The following is a 22,364-nucleotide window of genomic DNA, read 5'->3' on the forward strand; positions in this document are numbered from 1 at the left end:
GAGTTCCAAAGAATAGCAAGAAGAGATAAGAAAGCCTTCCTCAGCGATCAATGCAAAGAAATAGAGGAAAACAACAGAATGGGAAAGACTAGAGATCTCTTCAAGAAAATTGGAGATACCAAGGGAACATTTCATGCAAAGATGGGCTCAATAAAGGACAGAAATGGTATGGACTGAACAGAAGCAGAAGATATTAAGAAGCGGTGGCAAGAATACACAGAAGAACTGTACAAACAAGATCTTCACAACCCAGATAATCATGATGGTGTGATCACTCACCTAGAGCCAGACATCCTGGAATGTGAAGTCAAGTGGGCCTTAGAAAGCATCACTATGAACAAAGCTAGTGGAGGTGATGGAATTCCAGTTGAGCTGTTTCAAATCCTGAAAGATGATGCTGTGAAAGTGCTGCACTCAATATGCCAGCAAATTTGGAAAACTCAGCAGTGGCCACAGGACTGGAAAAGGTCAGTTTTCATTCCAATCCCAAAGAAAGGCAATGCCAAAGAATGCTCAAACTACCGCACAATTGCACTCATCTCACATGCTAGTAAAGTAATGCTCAAAATTCTCCAAGCTAGGCTTCAGCAATACGTGAACCATGAACTTCCAGATGTTCAAGCTGGTTTTAGAAAAGGCAGAGGAACCAGAGATCAAATTACCAACATCTGCTGGACCATCAAAAAAGCAAGAGAGTTCCAGAAAAACATCGATTTTTGCTTTATTGACTATGCCAAAGCCTTTGACTGTGTGGATCACAATTAACTGTGTGCCAGTATCATACAGTATTGATAACTGTCTTTTCAGTATAGCCTAAAGTCAGGGAGTATGATTCCTGAGTTCTGTTCTTCTTTCTCAAGATTGTTCTAGCTATTTGGAGTCTTTTGTGTTTCCATATAGTTAATTTTTTTTCTTGTTCTGTGAAAAATGCCATTGGTAATTTGATAGGGATTGCATTGAATCTGTAGATTGCCTTGGGGCACAATGGTTATTTTAACAATATTCAGTCTTCCAATCCAAGTATCCAGTTTATCCTTCTGTTTGTGTCATCTTCAATTTCTTTCATCAGCATCTTACAGTTTTCAGAGTACAGATCTTTTGTCTCCTTAGATAGGTTTATTCATAGGTATTTTATTGTTTTTGATGGAGAAGGGAATGGCAACCCATTCCAGTATTCTTTCCTGGAGAATTCCATGGACAGAGGAGCCTGGCAGGCTATAGTCCATGGGGTCACAAAGAGTTGGATATGACTGAGTGACTATCACTTTCATTTTTCACTTTATCATTTTTGATGTGATGGTAAGTGGAACTGTTTTCTTAATTTCTCTTTCTGATAGTGTACACACACACACACACACACACTACTTTTGCCTATTAAAATTTTGTGCCTAGCGACTCTACCAAGCTCATTGGTGAGCCGCAGCAGTTTTCTGGTAGGGTTTGAGGGGCTGGGGAGTTTTCTATGTATAATAGAGCATTAAGTCATCTACAAACAATGCAGTTTTACTTCTTCTTTTCAACTTAAATTCCCTTTACTTTTCTTCCCAGATTACTGCGTCCAGAACTTCCAAACCTGTGTTGAATAAAAGTGGTGAGCGTGGACATCCTTGTCTTCTTCCTGGTCTTAGAGGAAATGCCTTCAGCTTTCCGCCACTGAGTATGAGGACAGCCGTGAGATCCCATAAGTGGCTGTTGTTACGTTGAGATATGTTCGCTCTACACCCACTTTCTGAAGCCCGTTCGTTGGTGTCCAGTCACCAGGCGTGTCCAGCTCTGTCCGTGCAGTCCATGGGGTCTCGAAGAGGCTAACACGACTTAACAACTGACTAGAACAAAGGAGTGCATAAAAGTTAACACTAGATGGCACAATGTTACAAAGAAAGTGACCTAGCCCTCTCCTGCCAGCTGGAATTGCTTCAAGAAAAGCCTAACTGTTGCCAAGTTTCCTCTGGCCTCCCTACTTCTGGCCTGCTCCTGCTATGCTTTGCTGTAATAACACAAATTTCACCGAGTTATGCCCCACCTGCATAAATGTTACTCTTCCCTGCTGAGTATTTCAGAGCTTCCACGTGCCAGTCTGTGTTACCCAGCTCCTCCTCCCCACCCCTCACAACCTTCCCGCCTATCTTCGACTGGTCATTAATGCACTAAAGCCTTCACTTTCTGGAGCTGTGGGTGGTCTGTGGTGAGGATCTGTCCCCTCTGGGTCACGCTCTACTGGGCAGGAGGTGTCAAACATTTACCCCCCAACCTCTTCTCTCCCTAGAGCTCACATTGGACCCATGGATTCCAAGGGTTGGGGGTGGATCTGAATGACAGCTGCCACGGAGCCTGAAGAATCACCACTTCTCTGTACCACTTAATGCTTTCATACTCGGCCAACTAACCCATCTTGACTGCTTATTCCCTAAGGGCTGGTTATCCCAGAAGGTGACTTGGCGCTTATGCCAAGAAGCTCCTGTCACTCATCAGCCTTCGCCAGTTCATAGTGGGCTGGGGTGATGAATTCATTCCAGCTTTCCAGGGACGTTCCCTGTTGTAATGCAGGAACTCTCAGGTTCTGGGCAATCCTTCAGTCTGGAGCAAAGCAGGGCAGTTGATAACCGTACATAAAGCCCAGATCTCGCTCCCTTCAAACTCAAGCCAGAACTGGGTCACCTGGGTCACACCTGAGTAAAACTTCTAGTGCACATCCGAATTTCTGTTCTCCACTCCCACCCACATCACCAGCTGCCACGTCAGGGGAGTCTGCCTCCTCTGTGTCATCTATCTTCATTTTCTACTCTACGTTCTCACTGCAAAAGCTACTGGGAAACTACAGCAACCAAGACGAGAGGGGACCACTGAAGGTTCAGAGTCTTCAGGAATGAAGCTTTCGATCACACCACCTGGTATAGCTGCTGGCTCAGAGCAAAGGAAATATGGACTGAGTAGGGGAAGAAGGAAGTTACAAGTATCAGCTACAGGCTCATGACCACAGAGAGGAGGAGACTAATCCCTAAATATTATTTTCTTCTTTGCTTAATGTACGTCTATAAATCTGTGTGTTTGTATATTTGTGTATATACAAACTAATTTTTTCTTCCTTTGCATTGTAAGAATTAATGGCAGTGGTTAACTTTACAGTTTCATCTTTAGCTTACAGGATATTCAAGAGGAATTCTAAAGTTGAGAAGTAACTGACATCACCCAACGATCACTAAAATGACATTTGAGATCTTTTCTTTTTGTGGAAAAGGTGAGAGTGCCTATTTCTACAAAGGACAATTGTATTTTGTTAAAGAAAAGCTGAACTTTGTTATTGCTGTATCAGAAGTTGAAATAGATGTAGAAAGCTGTGCACAGATATTGAGTAGGCAAAGTGACAAGCTGTCCTGGTTACTACACCATCATCTCTCAGTCCAAACCCACACTTTAATACTCTGCTTTGTGATGCTAGGGTTGGGACTATGAGAACTGTATTTCTACTTTGCCAGTTGACTTTCTGTTGGATTCTGCAAGGCCGAGAAGGGAGGAAGGATGTAGTCTTCTCTGACCAGTGGTTAACAATCATAGCACTGCGCTTTGGGTCGGAGGGTACCCCAAGGACCAGCCTCATCGTGCCCGATCCAAGGCATCACCAGCTGCCAGCCTCAGGTGCTGCCTCAGGGTGCTCTCCTTCAAGCTGCTTTTGTCCCACAGTCCCGGGAGTGGCAGCTTCCTCACAGTCCTAGCTGTGGGTTAGCTCAGTTCCCCTTTTTTGCCTTTTCAGTTCTCCAAAACTACTTCAGTTCAGTTCAGTCACGTCCAATTCTTTGCAACCCCATGGACCACAGCACGCCAGGCCTCCCGACCATCACCAACTTCCAGAGCTTGTTCAAACTCATGTCCCTCGAGTTGGTGATGCCATCCAAGCATCTCATCCTCTGCGGTCCCCTTCTCCTCCCGCCTTCAGTCTTTCCCAGCATCAGGGTCTTTTCCAGTGAGTCAGGTCTTCGCATCAGGTGGCCAGAGTTACTTAGCCAACTACTTATATTAAATTCTCTCTGTTGAAATCCCAGGTGTGTTTTCTGTTGTGGTGAATATATCCTGACTGTTATCAGCCAAGTAGATAACTCTAACCACCTGAAGGGCTAGCTTAAAAAGAAAGGAAATACGGAATAAAAGGTAAAGAGGGAAGTGATAAATATCAGCTATGACCTTGTGACTCTTTATAGCAATCAGGATGATGCTACTAAAGCATATTTTTGTTCTGTACCTATAAACCAATGATTTCTACTCCCCCCCACCCCTTCCCCATCTCCTACAGTTTTGTATGGAGTGTTGGTGGGACTTAATGTACAACTTAGTTCATAGGTCACCAGGCCACAAAAAGTCACATCTGGACCTGCTGGAGAGGGGTGAGGCTCATCAGTAGATCCTGAAGTCAAAAAGGAAATGGTGACTAATGGACTTTGAGTCCCTCTCCTGTTTTGGGGGAAGGGGAGAGTGCCACTGCATGATAGGCAGAAATTTGAAGGCACTAAACATGGGCTGAAGGATAAATGAACTTAACTGCTGAGTAAAATGAGGGCTGGGCCATATAGGTTCTGAAGCCATTCACCGTGCTTCCACCACCCTGCTCAGGACTGCAGGGGGCTGACCTCTGTTAACTGCGACACCCAAACTCACGATCAGCTGATTTCTGAAAGACTGGAAGACAGGGAGGAAAGGTCAAGGCCAGGACATTCCTCTCCCTCTCTCTTCTAACTCAGGCACTTCTCCAGCAGTGTCTGCACCTCCTTAGTGGCCCCAGCCCCCACCACGCAGGTCCTTAGAGGTCCTAGTCTCCAACAGGTGGCCCACAGCTCTGGGATTCAGTCACACAGGTTTTGATTTCTGTCTCTCTAGGCCACAAGCTGGGGCGCCTCTGCTTCGTTTTCTCAGGTCAGTTCTTCTACCATGTCATAAGCACTTCCCTGCATTACATTTCCTCTGTTGTAAATACTAGCGTTGAAAGAAAAGCGTTAGTTGCTCAGTCGTGTTCGACTCTTGCTAGAAGTGAGTGTTATTCTTCTGGTCATTCCTGTTTCTGCAGGGGGCAGCTAATCCCGTTCCAGGTCCACTGTAATACCAAGTCAGTATATTCATGTCACAAACACACCTGCTCACCTACAAAATGAAGTCTGTAGCGGGTTATTCACTCATTGCAGTGTTGCCAAAAAGGAGAAACAAACCCTGTTTCCTAGAGGGAACTGGTTAGGCAAGCATTTCGGCATCCACCGAGCTGGAAAAAGAGAACCAAGAAACTCTCTGTACCAGTGCACATTACTCAGTGAAGAAAGCAGATGTATGGAGACAAGACCAGTGGTTGTCTGGGGTTTGGAGGGAGGGATGAACAAGTGGAGCCCACAGGATTTTTAAGGCAGTGAAAATACTCCGAATGACTTTACAGTCATCAGTCAGTTCAGTTGCTCAGTCATGTCTGGCTCTTTGCGATTCCATGGACTGCAGCTCACCAGGCTTCCCTGTCCATCACCAAACCCCGAAGCTCGCTCAAACTCATGTCCATCCAGTCGGCGATGCCACCCAACCATCTCAACCTTGCGTTATGATGCATCTGTCCAAATCCACAGAATGTGAACCCTGAGTGAACCCTGAGGTAAACTGTGGGCTTTGGGGGATGATGACGTGTCAGTGTAGGCGTATCCTTTGTAACAACTGTGCTGTTCTCGTGAGGGATGTCGATAACGGTGGAGACTGCGCATACGCGGGTTCAGGGAATATAGATATACCGCAGAGATGTCGTGGGTTCACTTCCAGACCACTGCAATAAAGCAAATATCACAATGAAGCAAGTCACGTTAAATTTTTTTGTCTTCTCAGTGCATATAAAATTTATATTTACCCTATACTATATTAAATGTCAAACAGCATTATGTCTTAAAAAAAAACAACAAACCAACGTACATACCTTGACTAAGAAATACATTATTGCTTAAAAAATGCTAATCATCATCTGAGCCTTCAGCAAATCATAATCTTTTTGTTGGGGGAGGGTCTTGCCTCAGTGTTGGTGGCTGTTGACTGATCAGGGTGGCAGTTACTGAAGGTCGGGGTGAAAATTTCTTAGAATAAGACACAAATATCGTATATTAACATATATAGCTCTGGTGGCTCAGAGGGTAAAGCGTCTGCCTGCAATGCGGGAGGCCCGGGTAGTATAACCTGTATATACACATATATACATGGAATCTAGGAAGATCTCCTAATGAACCTGTTTGTAAGGCAGCAAAGGAGACGCAGACTTGTGAACACGGTGGGGAAGGAGAGGATGGGACAAACCGAGAGAGCAGCACCGAGACACACACATCAGCACGTGCAGGAGAGGCAGCCAGTGGGAATCTGCCGCGTGACACGGGGAGCTCAAGCCGGATGCTCTGTGACAACCTAGAGGGGTGGGATGGGCGTGGGAGGTGGAAGGCAGATTCAAGAGGGAAGGGACATACGTATACCTATGGCTGATGTATGGTAGAAACCAACACAATATTGTAATTATCCTCCAATTAAAAATAAATTTTAAAAAGACAACAATGAAGGTTGCCACATCAGTTGACTTTTCCTTTCACAAACAATTTCTCTGAAGTGTGCAATGCTGTTTGATAGCATTTTACCCACAACAGAACTTCTTTCAAAATTGGAACCAACTCTCTCAAACCCTACTGCAACTTTATCAATTAAGTTTATGTAATATTCTAAATCCTTTGTTGTCTTTCAACAATTACTACAGCATCGTTACCAGAGTAGATTCCATTTCAAGAAGTCCGTTTCTTTGCTCATCCATAAGAAGCGCCTCCTCATCCATCACTGTTCCGTCATGAGATTGCAGCAGTTCAGCCGCGCCTTCAGGCTGCACTTCAAATTCTAGCTCTCTTACTGTTTCCACCACATCTGAAGTCGCTTCCTCAATTCAAGTCTTGAACCCTCAAAATCACCCATGAGAACTGGAGTCAACTCCTTCCAAACTCCTGCTTGTGTTGATATTTTGACCTATACCCATGAATCATGAATGTTTTTAATGGCCGCTAGAATGGCGAATCCTTTCAAGAAGGTTTTCAATGTACTTTTCAGATCCATCAGAGGAATATCTATCTATGGCAGCTATGGCCTTATGAGATGTATTTCTTAAATAATAGGACTTGAAACTTGAAATTACTCTTGATCCATGGGCTGCAGAGTAGATGTTGTGTTAGCTGGCAGGAAAACAACATTAAGCTCACTGTGCATTTCCATTAGAGCTCTCGGGTGACCAAGGGCATTATCAGTGAACAGTAATGTTTTTAAAGAAGTCCTTTTTTTCTGAGCACTGGGTCTCAATCGTGGGCTTAAAATACTCAGTAAACCATGTTGTAAACAGATGTGCTGCCATCTGGGATCTGTTGCTTCATTTATAGGACACAGGCAGAATGAATTTAGCAGAATTCCTAGGGGCCCCGTGATTTCTGAAATGGAAAATGAGACCGGCTTCAACTTTAAGTCAACAGCTGTGTGAGCTCCTAATATGACAGTGAGTCTGTCCTTTGAAGCTTTTTTCCTCTCTAGTTATGAATGTCCCAGATGGCATCTTCTTCCAATAGAAGGCCATTTTCTTGACATTGAAAATCTGTTGTTTAGCCACCTTTGTTAATTATCTTAGCTAAGATTTTTGGGAAAACTTGCTGTAGGTTCTATATCAGAACATATATACTTCTTCACCTTGTACTTTTATGTTAAAGGCATGGCTTCTTTCCTTAAATCCCATGAACTAGCCTCTGCTAGCTTCAGACTTTTCTTCTGTAGCTTTCTTACTGTAGCATTCATCGAACTGAAAATGTAGAGCCTTGCTCTGGATTAGGCTTTGGCTTACTGGAATGTTATGGCGATTTAATCTATCTAATCTAGTGGCCTAATCTCAGACTAAACTAAACTAAACTAAATCCCAGGAGTCTCCGGGGCCTGCGCCGGCGCTCTGCGGCGCCCCCCCACTCGGACGCGGGCTTCGCGGGCGGGCGTGGGCGTGGGTGTCGTCGCTGAGCCGAGGCCGGGCGGCCGGAGTCCTCAGGCATGAACCTCGAGTTGCTGGAGTCCTTTGGGCAGAATTATCCAGAGGTGGGGCACCCTGCTCGCAGTTGGCTATAATGACGGTCGAATCGTCATCTGGGATTTCCTGACGAGAGGCATTGCTAAGATAATCAGCGCACACATTCACCCAGTCTGCTCTTTATGCTGGAGTCGAGATGGTCATAAGCTCGTGAGTGCTTCCACTGATAACATAGTGTCACAGTGGGATGTCCTTTCAGGCGACTGCGACCAGAGGTTTCGATTCCCTTCACCCATCTTAAAAGTCCAGTATCATCCGCGAGATCAGAACAAGGTTCTCGCGTGTCCCATGAAATCTGCTCCTGCCACGTTGACCCTTTCAGATTCCAAACATGCCATTCTGCCTGTAGACGATGACTCCGATCTGAACGTGGCTGCATCTTTTGATAGGCGAGGAGAATATATCTATACAGGAAATGCAAAAGGCAAGATTTTGGTCCTAAAAACCGATTCTCAGGATCTTGTTGCTTCCTTCAGAGTAACAACTGGAACAAGCAATACCACAGCCATTAAGTCAATAGAGTTTGCCTGGAAGGGGAGTTGCTTTTTAATTAACACAGCAGATCGAATAATCAGAGTTTATGACGGTAGAGAAATCTTAACCTGTGGAAGAGATGGAGAGCCTGAACCCATGCAGAAATTGCAGGACTTGGTGAATAGGACCCCATGGAAGAAATGTTGTTTCTCTGGGGATGGGGAGTACATAGTGGCAGGGTCAGCCCGGCAGCATGCCCTGTACATCTGGGAGAAGAGCATTGGCAACCTGGTGAAGATCCTCCATGGGACCAGAGGCGAGCTCCTCCTGAATGTAGCTTGGCATCCTGTTCGACCCATCATAGCGTCCATTTCTAGTGGAGTGGTATCTATCTGGGCACAAAATCAAGTAGAAAACTGGAGTGCATTTGTGCCAGACTTCAAAGAATTGGATGAAAATGTAGAATATGAAGAAAGGGAATCAGAGTTTGATATTGAAGATGAAGATAAGAGTGAGCCTGAACAGACAGGGGCTGACGCTGCAGAGGACGAGGAAGTGGACGTCACCAGCGTGGACCCTATCGCAGCCTTCTGCAGCAGTGATGAAGAACTGGAAGATTCAAAGGCTCTATTATATTTACCCATTGCCCCTGAGGTAGAAGACCCAGAAGAAAATCCTTACGGCCCCCCACCGGATGCAGTCCAAACCTCCTTGATGGACGAAGGGGCTAGTTCAGAGAAGAAGAGGCAGTCTTCAGCAGATGGGTCCCAGCCACCCAAGAAGAAACCCAAAACAAACAATATTGAACTGCAAGGAGTACCAAATGATGAAGTCCATCCACTACTGGGTGTGAAGGGGGATGGCAAATCCAAGAAGAAGCAAGCAGGCCTGCCTAAAGGATCAAAAGGTAAAGAGAAAGATTCTCCATTTAAACCGAAACTCTACAAAGGGGACAGAGGTTTACCTCTGGAAGGATCAGCAAAGGGTAAAGTGCAGGCGGAGCTCAGCCAGCCCTTGACAGCAGGAGGAGCAATCTCAGAACTGTTATGAAGACCCTTGAAGTTCTTCATTCTTCCCTACTTTGCCATCATGTGGCCTCTGGACACTGTGGTCAGTCATCTGAGATTGGCTTTAATTTAAAACAAAGGCCTCTGTCTTCCACCCAGGAGGTGGAAGGAGTGAATTTTATGTTTGAATGAAGAAGTGAATTATGGAAGAAGAGTATATGTCCCTTCCCTTTCAAGCATAAGTCCAAATAGACTCTCAGGAATGAGGATTTGTGAAGACATCAAACAGGAGTTTTGACTCTTTGCACTTAAATGCTCGTTGTGTTGCTGGAGGAGACTGCTGGTCTGCTCGCCTGCCTCCCCTGTGCCCAGCACCGTTTCGGCTCCTCACTTCCTATCTCCTACTGGCCTTCACTCCTCAGTGCATGTCCTTGAGGGACTTATTTTTACCTGAAATTTTGCTGCCTGTATCCTAGAAAAAACTTTGGTTTGCACATTCTTCCCTCCATTTTTAAAGTTACCTACTCACCAGATGCCTCCTATGTTTCCATGATCTGTTACAAAGGATGGGCAGAAAAGAAAGTGCTTGAAAGAGTTCAGATTTTCTGAGAGAGAGATAAGAAAGGCCCCCTCTTTTGAACATTCTGTAACATTTTGCTCAAGAAGCTGGGCTGTAAGAGGGTCAGGATTTTTCTTGGTTTTCTTTTCATTGCATGTTTCTCTCCAGTATTGGTTCATTCAATCATGGTTTATGAAGATAGCTAGTTTCGTTTGTCTCCAGCAAAGAATCATTAGTAGTTTATATTGCTTTACCTGTATTGGCTTCCAGAGACAAAAACAAACTGGGGTGTCTCTGAACAAGCTTATTTTATACTGGGGTGGGGGAATCTATGCAAGGACTAAAATAAAACCGTCCATAATCAAGGCAGCAACAGCACAATTCAAATAAAAAAATCAAGGAATCTTTTTTTCTTATCATTGCTTGTGGACATCTGCCCTTCCCATCAGTCATTGCATTTCCCCTCTTTATATCCATGCTCCTTTTCCTTCCTATGTGTTTCCAGTCATTTCCTTTCTGTGAAAGGTTGCTCAGCTTTTAAAATTTTTTAATTTTTGCTTTTGCTGTTCTTTGTATAAAAAGTAGCAGATTGAATGGCTGTGTCCCCCAGGTGTTTGAAATTCTCTGAAAATCCAGAGTGAAGAAAGCAGGTGTGCAGAAGGCGCTCTAGCCCCTCTGAGCAGAGCTTGAGCTGAGTGGAAGTGCTCAGTTTGGATCATCATTTTCACGGTATTTTCAAAGGAGAGTTAAACTCTGTGCTTATTGGGAAATCTCTGTCGGTTGGTGGTTGCTTCAATAGGTAGCCAAACAAGTTGATTGCTTTTTGGATTTTAGCATAGAAATCAAAGTAGAACACATCAGCAAGAGTCTCTTCCATTCCGTCTCTAGAACCAAAATGTTAGTAGTTGAAGAGCTCTCCCTGAACCAGTGGCCAGATGCCTATATTTTTAGATGCCACTGCCTTTTCCTCAGATGCTCCTTTTGTGAATTCCATTTCCTATTTCATATCAGACCAGTGGTTGAGATTGGCAGGGGGGTCGCTAGGCATGCTTTTGTTTTGCGGACATTATTTCCATTTCATTTCTGTCTCTACTGTACACTCTAGTAGCATGCAAACTGTGTGATACAGGCGCCCTTTGCCTTATTTCTGCAAAGTAGCTGGGTGTCCTCTGCCTGAGCGTTTGGATGTTCAGGCTCTGTCCGCCTCCTAAACTGGCTCCTGAGAAGACCAACGTCGGCCCTGCCAGAGTGTCTGGTAGCAGCTCCTAATAATTATTTATGCTTCTAGAATTGTTTTCAGCTCCTGAAACCTTGTGTCCATTTCAGTTTGATTCTCTAGATTTGCACAATATATGCATATTCTTTTTTCCCTTCTGTCACCCCCCCACCCCCATCTTCTCAGTGTTTTTTAACGTCCTGTAGTTTTGTATGAGAGGAGACTTAGCCTTGGGTACTTCTTGCTGAAGCTTTAATGCTTTGTAAATAAAATTGGATGTTTATTAAAAAAAATAAAAAATAAAAAATAAACTAAATCCCACTAAAACTTTCTCCACATCAACAGCAAGGTTGGTTGCTTGCTTATCATCTGTGTGCTCACTGGAGTAGCACTTTTCATTTCCTTCAAGAACCCTTCCTTTGCATTCACAACTTGGCTGACTGGTGCAAGAGGCCTAACTTTTGGCCCATCTTGGCTTTCAACGTGCCTTCCTCGCTAAGCTTAATCATGTCTAGTTTTTTATTTAAAGTGAGAGATATGCAACTCTTCCTTTCACTTGAGCACTTAGAGACCACTGTGAAGTTATTAATTAGCCTAATTTCAAAACTGCTGTGTCTCAGGGAATAGGGAGGCCCAAGGAGAGGGAGAAAGACAGGGGAACAGCCAATTGGTGGAGTAGTCAGAATACACACATTTATCAATTATCTTACACGGGCATGGTTCATGGCTCCCCCAAACAACTATAATATTAACATCAAGGGTCACTGATCACAGATCACCATAGCAAATATAATAATAATGAAAAATGTTGAAATATTGCAGTAATTACTGAAACTGACATGGGGACAAGAGGTGAACAAATGCTGTCGGAAGCAAATGGCACCGACAGGCTTGCCTGATGCAGGGCTGCCGTAGACCTTCTGTTGGTAAAAAGACACAGTCTCTGCAAGCACTGAAGAGCAAAGCACAACTAAACGAGGTATGCCTATGTACGGGAAGTCTCTGTATCTTCCTCCCAATTTCATTATAATCTCAAAGCTGCTCTTTAAAATCTTTTAAAAAGATGAAGAGGAAGAGGAGGAAAAATGCAAGACAAGGGAGGGAGAGAGAAAGAGAGCAAATACGTAGAGAGCAGGTCTCCACTGACACAAAGGGCCAAGAAGCCAGAGTCAAGAAGCCGTCCCTTTAACATACCAACATTAGGTTGGTACAAAAATAATTGCAGTTTTGCACTGAATTTTGCCATTTGATACCGGAATATATTCTTAAATAAATGTGGTTATGCTATACATCATTTTAATGCTGACTTCTCACTTCATGGGTTGGTTTTTTTTTTTTTTTTGTGCTAAAGACATTACTTGCTGTTTATTTTAGACTATAGATAGAAATGATATTAGAGAAAAAGCAAATTCCAGTCATTTTCTTATTCGAGTTCAAAATGGGCCATAAAGCAGCAGAGACAACTCACAATATCAACAACACATTGGGCCCAGGAACTACCAGTGAACATACAGTGCAGTGGTGGGTCAAGAAACTTTGCAAAGGAGATGAGAGCCTTGAAGATGAGGAGCATAGTGGCCAGCCATTGGACGTTAACAACGACCAACTGAAAGCCATCATCAAAGCGGATCCTCTTACATGAGAAGTTACATGAGAAGTTTCCCAAGAACTCAGTGTCAACCATTCCAGTCATTCGGCATTCATTTGAAGCAAACTGGAAAGGTGAAAAAGCTCGGTAAGCGGGTGCCTCGTGAGCTGACTGCAAGTCAAAAAATGGTCATTTTGAAGTAGCGTCTTCTCTTATTCTACACAACAATGAACCATTTCTCAACGGGAATGGGATGTGCGGCGAAAAGAGAACCAGCGATGACCAGCTCAGTGGCTGAACCAGGAAGAAGTTCCAAAGCACTTCCCGAAGCCAAACTTGCACCAAAAAAAGATCCTGGTTACTGTTTCAGGGTCTGCCAGTGTGACCCACTGCAGCTTTCTCAGCCCCCGGGAAACCGTCTGCTCGGCAAATGGATGAGATGCACTGCCAACCGCAGTGGCTGCAGCTGGTGGCACTGGCCACCGGAAAGGGCCCGACTCTTCCCCACGACGATGCCCAACCACACGCCACACGACCAACGCTTCAAAAACTGGATGGACTGGGTCACGAAGTTCTGCCTCATCCGCCACATTCACCAGGCCTCTCGCCAACCGACTACCACTTCTCCAGGCATATCAGTGACTTTTCCCAGGGAAAATACTTCTGTAACTAGCAGGAGGCAGGATATGTTTTCCAAGAGTTTGTCAAATCCTGAAACACAGACTTTTTTTTTTTAAATCATGAAGTTAAAGTAAAGTCACTCAGTCGTGTCTGACTCTTTGCGACCCCATGGACTGTAGCCTACCACGTTCCTCCATCCATGTGATTTTCCAGGCAAGAGTACTGGAGTGGGTTGCCATTTCCTTCCCCAGGAGATCTTCCCAACCCAGGGAGTTTATATTTAATCACCATGACTATATTAACGCCTATAATGATCCATAATCTACCTTTTTTAAAAATCATTTTTAATTGAAAGATAATGCTTTACAGTATTGTGTTGGTTTCTGCCAAACATCAACATGAATCAGCCATAAGTATTTTTATGTCCCCTCCCTCTTAATCCTCCCTCCTCCCTCCCTCCCCATCCCACCCTTCTAGGTTGTTACAGAACCCTGGTTTGAACTCTCTGAATCATACAGCAAATTACGCTATAGGAATAAACAAGCTTATTTCTTGCTGGCAAAAATGTGTTGATTGCAATGGTTACTATATTGCTTAATAAAGATGTGTTTGAGCTTAGTTATAATGATTTAAAACTCACGATCCACACTTACTTCCTTCCCCTATAAATTCAAGCTTTGGTTGCCTTTGGCTAGCATCAGTCAGTTAAAGTTCTCTGCCTGGTCAGCTGACCCCAATTTTGATTCCTGAGGTATCTAAGCCTACTTTATTTTTTGTTAAACTGATTAACTAGGCATGTAAGAGGAAGTATCCAGACTCTGCTAGCTTTTAACAGTAACCATAATTTACCCTTGATGATCAGGGCCAAGCATACCAACCAACACTAGAACCCTTGCTTCTCTAGCTGGGAACTGAGTTTCTTGACTGATCGCAATGTTTAATGCAGATTACATGTAAATTTTGATGATTAAAAAATGTTTCCCCTAAGGCTTCCAGATAAAGATGCCAGACTGAATACAATAATGTTCAATTTCACTTCCTCTGAAACTTCACTAAAACTACTTTAAAGGGATTTTTTAAAAACTCATAATCCTATAAATCCAGAGAGAAAAGAAGAGGATACAATAGCAATAAGACATTAAGGCTAGAATGCAGAAAAGCGACTTAGAATATAGTAGGGAAAGCCAAGAATGAAACTGTCATCTATCACAGAATCTTCCAAAGGCTCAGGAACTGAATGGACAGTTGGAGGTGGAGGTAAGAAAGGATATTAGATAAGGACTGCTAGAATGCTTTTTTTTAAAGTACATTCCCTATCCCTAGAGTGTGGTCTGGGCTTAGCAACTTTCTTCGAAAGACTAGGGTACAGAAGGACTTACCAGTGGCCCAGTGGTTAAGACTCCAGGCTCCCAACGCAGGGGGCCCAGGTTCAATCCCTGGTCAGGGAACTAGACCCTACATGCCAGTTATGAGTTTGCATGCTGCAAACAAAGACTTGGTGCAGCCAAATAAACAGATATTAAGAAACTACACAGTATGGAGAGACACAAGTAACTAGAGAAACAGACACACCACCCTAGCCAAGTGAGCACCCCAAGGGTAAGTCATAAGTCATGCTGTCCGTTCTTCTGATATGATACAGCAAAGAGGGCAGCTCATCTCTGTGGCATTCCTCCCCCAAATCCATACTCCCAATGTGATCATAAATCCAAGCACCAGGCAAACATAAATAGAGGAACAGCTCACAGAACCTGACCTGTACTCTTCAAAATCGGCTCCCCTGATAGCTCAGTTGGTAAAGAATCCGCCTGCAATGCAGGAGACCCCAGTTCAACTCCTGGGTCAGGAAGATCCCCTGGAGAAAGGATAGGCTATCCACTCTAGTATTCTGGCAGCAGCTGCGCAGCGCAGGAACAGCTGAGAGGAAATACCCTATATCCAAGCTCAGGAGTGGCGGCCATGAGGAGATACCCTACATCCAAGTTCAGGAGCGGTGGCCGAGAGGAGATACCCCAAGTCCAAGGTCAGGAGCGGTGGCTGAGAGGAGATATCCCACGTCCAAGGTCAAGAGTGGTGGCCATGAGGAGATACCCCACGTCCAAGGTCAGGAGCAGTGGCTGCGAGGAGATACCCCATGTCCAAGGTCAGGAGCGGCGGCCATGGGGAGATACCCTACATCCAAGGTCAGGAGCAGTGGCTGCACTTTGCTGGAGCAGCTGTGAAGAGATACTTTACGTCCAAGGTAGAGAAACCCAAGTAAGATGGTAGGCACTGAGAGAGAGCATCAGAAAGCAGACAGATGGAAACCACAATCACAGAAAATGAGCCAATCTGATCACACAGAGTACAGCTTGTCTAACTCAATGAAAATAAGCCAGCCGTGTGGGGCCACCTAAGACGGATGGGTCACGGTGGAGAGGTGTGACAGAATGTCGTCCACTGAAGGGAATGGCAAACCCGTTCAGTATTCTTGCCTTGAACCCCATGAACAGCATGAAAAGGCCAAGAGATAGGACACTGAAAGATGAACTCCCCAGGTCGGTAGGTGCCCAAGATGCTACTGGAGATCAGTGGAGAAATAACTCCAGAAAGAATGAAGGGATGGAGCGAAAGCAACAACAACACTCAGTTGTGGATGTGACTGGTGATAGAAGCAAGGTCCGATGCTGTAAAGAGCAATATTGCATAGGAACCTGGACTGTCAGGTCCATGAATCAAGGCAAATTGGAAGTGGTCAAACAAGAGATGGCAAAGGTGAACGTCGACATTCTAGGAATCAGCAAACTAAAATGGACTGGAATGGGTGAATTTAACTCAGATGACCATTATATCTACTACTATGGGCAGGAATCCCTCAGAAGAAATGGAGTAGCCATCACAGTCAACAAGAGTCCAAAATACTTGGATGCAATCTCAGAAACAACAGAATGATCTCTGTTTCCAAAGCAAACCATTCAGTATCACAGTAACCCAAGTTTATGCCCCGATCAGTAACACTAAAGAAGCTGAAGTTCAACAGTTCTATGAAGACCTACAAGACCTTCTAGAACTAACACCCCAAACAAGATGTCCTTTTCATTATAGGGGACTGGAATGCAAAAGTAGGAGGTCAAGAAACACCTGGAGTAACAGGCAAATTTGGCCTTGAAGTACAGAATGAAGCAGGGCAAAGGCTAATAAAGTTTTGCCAAGAGAACCCACTGGTCATAGCAAACACCCTCTTCCAACAACACAAGAGAAGACTCTATACACACAGACATCACAGATGGTCAACACCAAAATCAGATTGATTATATTCTTTGCAGCCAAAGATGGAGAAGCTCTATACAGTCAGCAAAAACAGGACCAAGAGCTGACTGTGGCTCAGATCAAGAACTCCTTATTGCCAAATTCAGACTGAAATTGAAGAAAGTGGGGAAGCACTAGACCATTCAGGTATGACCTAAATCAAATCCCTTATGATTATACAGTGGAAGTGAGAAATAGATTTAAGGGGCTAGATCTGATAGACAGAGTGCCTGATGAACTATGGACGGAGGTTCGTGACACTGTACAAGAGACAGGGATCAAGACCATCCTCAAGAAAAAGAAATGCTAAAAAGCAAAATGGTTGTCTGGGGAGGCCCTACAAATAGCTGTGAAAAAAAGCCAAAAGCAAAGGAGAAAAGGAAAGACACAAGCATCTGAATGCAGAGTTCCAAAGAAAAGCAGGAGAGATAAGAAAGCCTTCCTCAGGGATCAATGTAAAGAAATAGCCGAAAACAACAGAATGGGAAAGACTAGAGATCTCTTCAAGAAAATCAGAGATACCAAGGGAACATTTCATGCAAAGATGGGCTCAATAAAGGACAGAAATGGTATGGACCTAACAGAAGCAGAAGATATTAAGAAGCGGTGACAGAATACACAGAAGAACTGTACAAAGAAGATCTTCACGACCCAGATAATCACAGTGGTGTGATCACTCATGTAGAGCCAGACCTCCTGGAATGCAAAGTCAAGTGGGCCTTAGGAAGCATCAGTACCAACAATGCTAGTGGAGGTGATGGAATTCCAGTTGAGTTATTTCAAATTCTAAAAGATGATGCTGTGAAAATGTTGCAGTCAACATGCCAGCAATATTGGAAAACTCAGCAGTGGCCACAGGACTGGAAAAGGTCAGTTTTCATTCTAATCCCAAAGAAAGGCAATGCCAAAGAATGCTCAAACTACCGCACAATTGCACTCATCTCACACACTAGTAAAGTAATGCTCAAGATTCTTCAAGCCAGGCTTCAACTGTACATGAACTGTGAACTTCCAGATGTTCAAGCTGGTTTTAGAAAAGGCAGAGGAACCAGAGATCAAATTACCAACATCTGATGGATCACGGAAAAAGCAAGAGAGTTCCAGAAAAACATCTATTTCTGCTTTATTGACTGTGCCAAAGCCTTTGACTGTGTGGATCACAGTAAACTGTGGAAAATTCTGAAAGAGATGGGAATACCAGACCACCTAACCTGCCTCTTGAGAAACCTGTATGCAGATCAGGAAGCAACAGTTAGAACTGGACACGGAACAACAGACTGGTTCCAAATAGGAAAAGGAGTATGTCAAGGCTGTATATTGTCACCCTGCTTATTTAACTCATATGCAGAGTACATCATGAGAAACGCTGGGCTGGAAGAAGCACAAGCTGGAATCAGGATTGCCTGGAGAAATACCAATAACCTCAGATATGCAGATGACACCACCCTTATGGCAGAAAGTGAAGAACTATAGAGCCTCTTGGTGAAAGAGGAGAGAGAAAAAATTGGCTTAAAGCTGAACACTCAGAAAACTAAGATCATGGCATCCAGTCCCATCACTTCATGGTAAATAGATGGGGGAGCAGTGGAAACAGTGATTGACTTTATTTTGGGGGCCCTAAAATCACTGCAGATGGTGATTGCAGCCATGAAATTAAAAGACGCTTGCTCCTTGGAAGGAAAGTTATGACCAACCTAAATAGCATGTTAAAAAGCAGAGACATTACTTTGCCAACAAAGGCCCATCTAGTCAAGGCTATGGTTTTTCCAATGGTCATGTATGGATGTGAGAGTTGGAATATAAAGAAAGCTGAGCACCAAAGAATTGATGCTTTTGAACTGTGGTGTTGGAGAAGACTCTTGAGGGTCCCTTGGACTTCAAGGAGATCCAAGCAGTCCATCCTAAAGGAGATCAGTCCTGGGTGTTCATTGGAAGGACTGAGGTTGAAGCTGAAAATCCAATACTTTGGCCACCTGATGCAAAGAGCTGACTCATTTGAAAAGACCCTGATGCTGGGAAAGATTGAGGGCAGGAGGAGAAGGGGACGGCAGAGAATGAGATGGTTGGATAGCATCACTGACTCAGTGGACATGAGTGGGTAAACTCTGGAATTTGGTAATGGACAGGGAGGCCTGGCATGCTGCAGTCCATAGGGTCGCAAATAGTTGGATATGACTGAGCAACTGAACTGAACTCGTCAAAACTGCCAAGGGCACTAAAGACAAGGAAAAGCCAAGAAAAAACTATCACAGCTTGGAGACTAAAGGATCATGATGATTGAATGCACTGTAACTTTCTGAAACAGAGAAAGGGTATCAGCAAAAATAAACTGGGGAAAGCCAAATAAAGTTTGTGGTTTTGTTAACAGTATTGTACTCATGTTGATGTCTTAGTTCTGGTAAATGCAGCTCGATTATGGAAGACGTTACCTTTCAGGGGAGCCTGGGGAAAAGCGCACAGGAAATCTGTACTGTCTTTGCAAGTTTGTTTTATAATTTCAATGGCTTCCCCGATGGCTCAGTGGTAAAGAACCTGGTTGCCAACGCAGGAGACACAGGTTCGATCCCTGGTCCAGGATGTGCCGAGGAGTAACTCAGCACCACAGCTCCTGAGCCTGTGCTCCAGATCCTGGGAGCCGCAACTGCTGAGGCCCGTGCTCCCTGGAGTCCGTGCTCCACACAAGAAAAGCCACCACAGTGAGAACCCACCCACCCACCACAACTGGAGAGCAGCCCCCACCCCCCACAACCAGAGACAAGCCTGTGGAGCAACGGAGACCCAGCACAGCCAAAATAAATCCATACAGTTATTAAAGAAACAAAAGTATTTACAAATAAAAAGGTTCAAAATATAAAAAAAGAGCGAGGGCCCTGGTTCTGCTCCCTCGTGGCATGAACGCTTTCTGCAAAGACTAAACTGCTAAGCGCAGCATGACTGAATAGCTGTGGAGCAGGTGCCCTACTGGGAACAAAGGGCGTGACCTAAGCAGAACACACTGAATGGTAAGACCCTACACCAGCCTTCGAACTGGTCACCTGGGCCCCACTTGTTAGAGAGCCCCCTACGTATGAGAGAGAATAAATTCATAGAAGAACACATGGATATCGGTATCAGTCAGGGCCCAGCACCCAGTGCTGGCACAGGACAATCTGTCACCTCAAACAGGTCCCTGGTGTGACACTAACTTAATTTGGGCTCCAGGGAGATGTTTTTCTGCATCTCTTGTTCTTGTCCTCCGTTCCCCTCTAAATAAAAGGCGACTGTCCCTGAGGCCTGTGTAGGCGTGTGGGCTGTGCTTCTGCTATCAGACAGACTTTGCTATGGAAGGAACAGGAACAGCACAAGCACTTTGGTAAGAGAAAATGCAAATTAAACAGTTGGACAAATCCTCTCCGAGCATGGATGAAGTAGATACTTGTATATTAAAGTCTCAGAGTGTCGCATGTCCATTTTTTCACTAATTAGCATACTACTCAACGCCAGGATGTGCGGCAGCTGAGAAACGCTTTGTAATATTAAAGAATTCATATTACTAATTCCTTGTGTGTATTTATGTTCAGATGGAACAAGTGTGAAGTGAGCTATGCATTTTACCCTGACAAATGGATTCTTACTCTAGAGCTGCAATTTGTTTTACTTTATAAAGTGTTTAATACGATTTTAACAAAGTGTTAAGCGTGAATTACTAGATAAATGATGATGGGAGATGGAGCATGAGATGACTTCTCGGTTTTCTCTCTGAGTCATGGTTTCATCAAGCGAGGTTTACACAACAGGTAACATTTATCCAATGCTTCTCAAACCAGAGGCAATTTCCTCCCTTGCCTCACCTGGGGTGGGGGTGGGCGTTTGGCAATATCTGGAGACATTTTTGATTGCTGTGTCTCAGGGATGGGGTGCTACTGGCCAGGGATGGAGCTGGAGGCAGGGATGCTGCTAAACATCTCACGATGCCCAGGGCAGCCCCCACAACAAAATAATCCATTCCAAAATGTTGACAGCGCCACAACAGAGATATCTATTTATCTATTTTGGATAAATCTAGGAGTTTGGGGTTCTCTAAGCCTTGATGTTTTCATATGCTGCTATTCCATTTGTTAAGACCCCACTATTCACTAATCTAGCTTAACCTGACATTCATATAAAATGCTTGCGAAGTATGTGAATTCATGTACTAACATAATTTACCAAATCACAGAATCAATCTCTGAATATGGCTTTCAGTTATCTCAGCCCTATGACTATAAGCTATAAGAGATTTTTTTTTACAACACTATCCCATAAAGGCTCTCAGTTGTACTCCATTAAAGCAATGCTTCTGCAATCTGAATGTGTCACCTGCTTGCTTTAAATTACCCCATGCCATTAAAGGCAGCCATCATGGTTCAATCATGCCTGTTCCCCTTTAAACTGACCTATGGCAACAGCTATCTGTTTCCCCAGAACTTCCTGCTCAGTGAGTACATATTCCCATATAATCATACAAGATAACTTGATCAGCTACTTTTCCATTTCATATGAAATGCCACTTTACCATGATAGAATATGAAAGCAAGTCTGTGTTTTGCCTGACCTCTATGTAGTAAACATTTCCCTGACAACATGTTGCCTACAGCCCGTGTCCGGAACCACTAGACAGTAAGCTCCATGGAGGCAGGGACCAAGCCTGTCCTATTTATCACCATATCCCCAGCACCTAGGCTGTGCTGGGCACACAGCAGGCACCTAGTTAATATTTGCTGAATGTCAATTCCTCTAAGAAACTTTATTATAGTACTTATTACATACTTTTCTTCATCTGTTTTCCCTCCTCCACTAAGTCTCTGGAGGCAGAGATCTAATAACAAAGATACCTAGTAACCTAGTAACCAAGATACAAGTAAGACCTTTCAAACAACTCCTACAATAAAGTCAATATCCCTACTACCATCGTCAAAAGAAACTCTGAAAGAACTGAGAGCTCAAGAAATAACAGGCTCTTCACACAGGGAAGTAAACCTGAAAAGGCCTAACAGCTTAGGCTTCTAAGTACCCACAGAACTGGGCTCCAGAAGATAACCAAACTGCTTTCACCTCTACCCCCTAAATGTGCCCTCCTAAAACAGCCTGAGTTTTTTTTTTACAATCTAATAATGAAAGAAATTCTTTCAAATTTAAGTTCATTTGCATAGGCATTCCTCTTTAAAGTATCAATTATATCCGAACACATTAAGAGGTTGGCTACTAATAATCCATATACTCATTCTCTCTTTCTCTCAGAGTCGCTCAGTCGTGTCTGACTGTTTGTGATCCCATGAACTGTAGCCCACCTGGTTCTTCTGTCCATGGAGTTCTCCTGGCAAAAATACTGGAGTGGGTAGCCATTCCCTTCCCCAAGGGATCGTCCCAGCCCAGGGATCGAACCGTAGGCCCTCACATTGCAGGCAGACTCCTCACCGTCGGAGCCACCAGGGAAGCCCGTGTATTCATCAGGGCAAGTCAATACAATGGAGTCGCTTTTTTTTCTAACATCA

At 44.1% G+C, this 22,364-nt stretch overlaps 1 protein-coding gene and 1 long non-coding RNA gene across 2 annotated transcripts in view; one reads left to right on the top strand and one right to left on the bottom strand.

Moving 5' to 3' along the window:
• Nucleotides 1-696: 696 nt before the first annotated feature.
• Nucleotides 697-22,364, bottom strand: part of LOC105606506 (uncharacterized) — a 35,456-nt gene continuing 13,788 nt past the window's right edge. Inside the window, exon 5 of the long non-coding RNA XR_001433962.4 lies at nt 697-5,785. This is a non-coding gene — a long non-coding RNA (uncharacterized LOC105606506). The remainder of the gene's footprint in view (nt 5,786-22,364) is intronic.
• Nucleotides 7,949-10,541, top strand: LOC101115006 (retinoblastoma-binding protein 5-like). The gene has a single exon (XM_042242773.2). The coding sequence runs from the start codon at nt 8,387-8,389 to the stop codon at nt 9,620-9,622; it is 1,236 nt and encodes a 411-aa protein (XP_042098707.1). The 5' UTR covers nt 7,949-8,386; the 3' UTR covers nt 9,623-10,541.

Source organism: Ovis aries, chromosome 2 (assembly GCF_016772045.2).
Source record: "Ovis aries strain OAR_USU_Benz2616 breed Rambouillet chromosome 2, ARS-UI_Ramb_v3.0, whole genome shotgun sequence".
Classification (NCBI taxonomy): domain Eukaryota; kingdom Metazoa; phylum Chordata; class Mammalia; order Artiodactyla; family Bovidae; genus Ovis; species Ovis aries.

Coding starts and splice junctions, on each gene's coding strand:
- LOC101115006 (XM_042242773.2), top strand. CDS start 8,387: ATGAAATCTGCTCCTGCCACGTTGACCCTTTCAGATTCCAAACATGCC.